This window comes from Camelina sativa, chromosome 11, assembly GCF_030686135.1.
Source record: "Camelina sativa cultivar CO46 ecotype springtype chromosome 11, ASM3068613v1".
Lineage (NCBI taxonomy): Eukaryota > Viridiplantae > Streptophyta > Magnoliopsida > Brassicales > Brassicaceae > Camelina > Camelina sativa.
In genome coordinates this window covers 11,589,777-11,595,776 of record NC_141890.1, presented here as the reverse complement: position 1 = coordinate 11,595,776, position 6,000 = coordinate 11,589,777, and the positions used below count along the sequence as shown (strand labels likewise).

Below are 6,000 nucleotides of genomic sequence, written 5' to 3'. Positions count from 1 at the left end.
CAAGCAAGAACAAGGAAATCAAAGGCTTAGATTAGCCATGGTCATGCACTCACCTCTTTGTAGGAAGTTTCTGAACCACAGCAACGAATCCCATCCTCCTAGCAAGCCTCTAACTCCTTCCTAGCCTTGGATCTCTCAAGAAACAGCAAGGAATCTCACAAATATCTCTCAAAAGCTCAAGAACAAAGTTTTCTCCCTTTGTCTCTCAAAAACGTTAAACGGCAACAAAGACAAACAAAAAAAAACCCTTCCTTTCGTCGACAAACACTTAAGTAACCCGGTTCAATGGTTTCCCAAAACCTAACCAAACCAAATCGACGATTACAACATTCTGGTCGAACCAGAAAATCTTGGTGTCGACCGACACCACCATGGGTGTCGATCGACACCCACCCCCAAAACGGTTCGCGGGCGTTACATATTGTATTGATGATTTTTTGGTTTTGTATTATTGGTATGTTTTCGCTGTGCATAATGGTTATTACTGGTTTATTGATGGTTTATGGTTTGATGGTTTAATTAAGTATTATGGGATTCTTAATTATGTTATAAAAAAAAACGGACCGGATTGTTTCATTAATATCTAATATTCAACGTTATTCTATAATCTAGCTAAAATTTTAGAAATGATTATAGAAATATAGAAATTTAATAAAATTTAATATAGAATTTACAGTTGCGTCTATTTATTTTAATATTCAATGAAGAGCAGGATGTTCTAGTGGCTCATTTGATTGATGTCTGACTTCTGTTAGGTTGCTAGAGTCGGATCATTAGAATGGTGTTAGGATGCTGGTTTAATGCTTCATGACATCGTTGGATGATGATTTATTAATTGGCTTATGTTGGATTAAATAATGGTTAATTAATCACTTTATTGTGCTTTTGCTTGTGACCCTATTTTCATATAATTAATTGCCATGAATATTATTAAATTTGGGCTTTACTATGGACTTCCAACTCAAAATCAATTAACAATGAATGGAGAGACGCTAACCCTTTATATATTATTTAAATCACGCGTAGAGATGACCATCTGAATCGTGGGCATATGTGGGAACAACATACATAGGGTGGCCCAACAATTAACCTGCTCTAATACCATATTAATTTTAGGCTTTACTGTTGGCTTACAACTCAAAACCAATTGCAAATAAGTGGAAAGACCCTGACCCTTTATATATTATTTAGTTTATTTCATATCTTTCCGATGTGGGATATTTTACACTAACAAGTTTTGTTCATCCATTATGAAATTCTTTATAATACAAATTGGAAACATGCATGCATTTTCGAGTTATTATACAAATTTTGAAACATGCATATATATTGTCTTTTCGTTTATTTCGTTATAGATGGATATCATATGGAAACGTACATGAATGATATGAAGTAAGCCATTTTTTTAACTTAGAAATCAAACCATTTATTTTAATTTTAATTTGGGTTTACAGTGATTATATAAAAAGCAAGCATTTTTTATTTTTAATTATAGAAACCAAGATACAAGCAGACAGACTAGTTCTTTTTTTTTTTTTTTTTTTTTTTTTTTTTTTTTTTTTTTATCTTACAATAACATTACGCAAACATGTTTTATTCTTCAGTCGTCTTTTATTTATTTATTTCTTCATTCACTTATCGTTGTGGGAACTCCTCGGATCCGATATGGTTGTCAATTAACCAGACCATGCTTTCCATGCTGTAAATTTTCGAAATACAGATATAAGAGATTTCCGGTTAGAGCATCTATCAACGCCAAGGTCAGAGAATCGATCGACACCACTATGTGGTTTGTGCTCAGGTTGTTTCCAATGTCTCTGTTTCGATGTGTTTTGATGGAGAAAACCTAGGGCTCGCTTATAAAGAGGAAGCACGACGCCCTAGACTTTGGTTAGCCGTTTTGTCGTTATAAACACTTGAATAGATGAGTTTTCTCTTTGAAAAGTTCATGTGAGCGTTCATGAGGAGTTTAAGTCGTTTTGAGGTGGATATGTTTTTGGAGTGGAGATCTGTTGATAAGGACGTGGTGGGGAGCTTGGTGTGGTGTGATTCTTGTCATTTTTGTTCAGAATCTTCTTGTTTATGAAGTGAGTACAAGATCATGGCTTATCTAAGTGATTAGATGTATGTTTTGTGTGATTTATTGCTTGTGTGCTTGTTTGTGAGTGATTGTGGTGGTTGTTGTAGCATGTTGAGGGCGGTCTGGGCATCACAAACATTATGGCGACGGTTGGAGCCAAGTCGAGAGAGATCGTGTTCAATGGTGTTTCGCGCGTCTGCATCGATCGATGCAAATAGTGGATCAATTAGCGCAACAAGGGTTTTGGTTGAGATGCGAGGGAGCATCGATTGATCCACTACTTGCATCGATCGACTCAAGGGTTCAGCGTCGACCATGACGACGAGGGGTGTGGGTCGACACATATGTTCAGAGCTGTCTGGTTTGCTTCTTTTTGTGCATTGTTTGTTTTTGTCTTTTTGCTTCTTTTTATAGCTCAGTAGATGGGAGGATCGCATCAATGAATATTTCTGGTAATACTCATGCATCCCATTGTTGTTGTGGTGCAGGTAAAACGTAAGTGTGACTGTGAAATCAATGCAGTGAAGAGCAGGATGTTCTAGTAACTTGTTTGATTGATGTCTGGCTTCTCTTAGATTGCTAGAGTCGGGTCATTAGAATGGTGTTAGGGGTTTAATGCTTCATGACATCATTGGATGATGATTTATTAATTGGCTTATGTTGGATTAAATAATGGTTAATTAATCACTTTATTTTGCTTTTGCTTGTGACCCTATTTTCATATAATTAATCACGTGTTTGCCGTGAATTTTATTAAATTTGGGTTTTACCGTAGAATTCCAACTCAAAACCAATTAGTAATGAGTGGAGAGACGCTAACTCTTTATATATTATTATTATCATGCTTAGACATGACCATCTGAATCGTGGGCATATGTGGGAACAACATACATCAGATGACCCAACAATCAACCTACTCTAATACCATATTAATTTTGGGCTTTGCTATTGGGTTGCAATTCAAAACCAATTGCAAATAAGTGGAAACACCTAACCTTTTATATATTATTTAGATCATTTCATATAACAAGTTTTGTTGATCCATTCTGAAATTCTTTATAATACAAAATGGAAACATGCATGCATGCATTTTCGAGTTATTATACAAAATTTGAAACATGCATATATATTGTCTTTTCGTTTATTTCGTTATAGATGGATATCATATGGAAACGTACATGAATGATATGAAGTAAGCCATTTTTTTAACTTAGAAATCAAACCATTTATTTTAATTTTAATTTGGGTTTACAGTGATTATATAAAAAGCAAGCATTTTTTATTTTTAATTATAGAAACCAAGATACAAGCAGACAGACTAGTTTTTTTTTTTTTTTTTTTTTTTTTTTTTTTTTTTTTTTATCTTACAATAACATTACGCAAACATGTTTTATTCTTCAGTCGTCTTTTATTTATTTATTTCTTCATTCACTTATCGTTGTGGGAACTCCTCGGATCCGATATGGTTGTCAATTAACCAGACCATGCTTTCCATGCTGTAAATTTTCGAAATACAGATATAAGAGACTCCGTGCTGTTTAGTTTAAGAGAATATTTTATGAAAAAAAAGAGACGAACCTGCGGTGGATAGAAGAGTGTTAACGTCAGCTCCAACGTTCCAGGCAAAGTAACCAAGCAGACAGTTCTGCTTAGCGTATGTCACTTTGGCCGTCACACTCTGAGTATCGTCGTACGCAATCCAAATCTTGTTGGCGAAACAATGATGCCCGACAACCGCGGGGTCATACTTATGTGCTGCTTTCTCATCAGTTATGAACTTCTTTATCTTATCGTAGTTTATAGAACCATCTTCAGATACGTCCTCATGTTTGGCTACTCCGGAGGCGGCCGCATGATAGCCGTTATCCATATCGTTTTGGAGAGTCCAGGCATAGCCAACGTATGGAAATCCAAAGACTGCTTTATTCTTGGGAAGTCCGTCCTCAACCCACTTTCTAAAACCAGAGTCGCCGCTTCGATCTATATATTCAGCCAAAATATCAAATTCTATATCAATTAAGCCAAAAAGACTACTCACCTAAACATCTCCTCTTTTATTATCTGAATCGTAGGGAAATATATACAACTATGCTTATACCTTCGTCCAAAGAAAAAGCGTGCAGACCGGCGGGTGGAGCGGTAAAGTGGGGGTACGACAACGGTGTGTAAAGTTCATAGGCTATAATATTAACCCAATCCAAGTTGTCTTTCATCACTTTAACCGGGTAGGTAAAAGTCTTGTAAACCGAAGAGTAGTAAACGGCAGCCGTCAACAGCAAAGTCGGTTTGCTGGTGCGTCTGTGCTCGGCGTCAACCGCATATCGCAATTCTCCAACTAGGGCCCCAAAGTTGGTCATCTCAGTCTCATTGTTCGGGTACTCCCAGGCTAAATCGAGACCATTGAATCCGTTTAATCTTGCGATCGAAATCCAAGAATCAATGAACTTTTTCCGTGACTGCTGTTTACTTGCCATGGACGCAAACGCAGAATTGTTTCCAAGTCTTCCGCCGATCGACAAGAGGGTCTTCACCTGATCGTTTCGTATCTTGACAGTTTCAGTGAAGGTGGCAAATCTCTGTGCGTGCACTTCGGAGATAAAAGCTTTGTGGGTGTCAGCGTCGAGATCGGCGAAGGCGCAGAAAAGGTGAGTGAAGAGATTTGAGGGAATCGTTTGGGCCGAGGTTGCCGGATCCTTGTCCTCTCCATCAGGGTACCAGTACGAAGCTTTTACCACGGAGGGGGCTCCCATCTCCTCATTATCAGCCATTTTTGGTCTCAAATTAGGTCTTTAAACAAAATGCTTTCTCTAGCTGTGTTTCTTTGTTTGTTGTGCTTTTGTAGTGGTGGTGATACAAACTAACTGGGTGCTCCCCTTCTCTTTTTATAGTGATTTTGGGAAGACATATTTTGAATTATTCAAAAGAATAATTCAGACCTCGAATTTAATTGATTTCGATTACAAAAAGTCTTTCTTAATTGTTGTGACCGTGTCACCATTAATTACTAAGCTCATTCTAAAGATCCTAATTAACTTTACCATCTTATGCTTTGTTACTTAGTGATACGTCTGATATTTATACATCTAGTTTTATTAATAGAGGATATGTACAGCTATCCTGCATAAACATTAAAAAAGTTATGCAAAGAAGTGATGGATCTTATTACTGGTGACAAGATTAACTTTGGAGTTTTTAATTGGATAAGAGTGGTTCCTTCATGGCAAGGAAAGTTCAGAGAATGCCAATTTGCTTGTCACAAGCCTGCATATATGTTAGCCAAAGACATGATTCCTAAGAATGCTCATATTTGTATTATGACTATATCGAATGTGTTAAATTTATTTTGAGATTTAGCGTGATTACATTCGCACTATTTAGGTAGTATAATTCTCCGAAAATTATACTAGTAGTATTTTATCATTGAATGTGTCAAATACAATAAAAAGTGTGCGATTAAGCTTAATGTGAATTAAGTTTATAATATGCTCTAATATAGGTGGGTGGCGGCATGACATACATTTTTGTTTTTGGACAAACTGAAGCTTCCATTCAATCAAATAAAAACATTACATAAAGAGGGAAGCAAATCCCAAAGGTTTAAAATGTTACAAACAAAGGTTTCCCTAAAGCCATAAGCAAAGAAACAGATAAAATCAAGCAAAAGTCCGAGAGAGCTATGAAACAAACGCTAAGAAGCGGCTTGAGACATATGAGGTCACGGTTGCTAGACTGATCAACATCGAAAAATTCGACAGAAGTCAAGGTGACCACGGTCATAAGACATTGTGACTTTGGTAGAGGAATCAGAGCCAAAGGTCTCACCGGAGTGAGGAGCACTAGCAGAAGCAATGCAATGGCAGAGATTCGGTGGGTTGTAGCCCGAATGATGGTGATGGTGCTGAGAATGGTTTGCTGAAGAT

The 6,000-nt window shown here is 36.8% G+C and overlaps 1 protein-coding gene across 1 annotated transcript; it reads right to left on the bottom strand.

Annotated features, from left to right (window-relative positions):
• Positions 1-3,408: 3,408 nt before the first annotated feature.
• LOC147933864 (class V chitinase-like) lies at positions 3,409-4,934 on the bottom strand. The gene is made up of 3 exons (XM_087471287.1): positions 4,179-4,934; positions 3,659-4,060; positions 3,409-3,576 (listed from the first exon to the last, which is right to left on the bottom strand). The coding sequence occupies exons 1-3, from the start codon at positions 4,846-4,848 to the stop codon at positions 3,554-3,556; spliced, it is 1,095 nt and encodes a 364-aa protein (XP_087327413.1). The 5' UTR covers positions 4,849-4,934; the 3' UTR covers positions 3,409-3,553.
• Between the last annotated feature and the right edge of the window lie 1,066 nt (positions 4,935-6,000).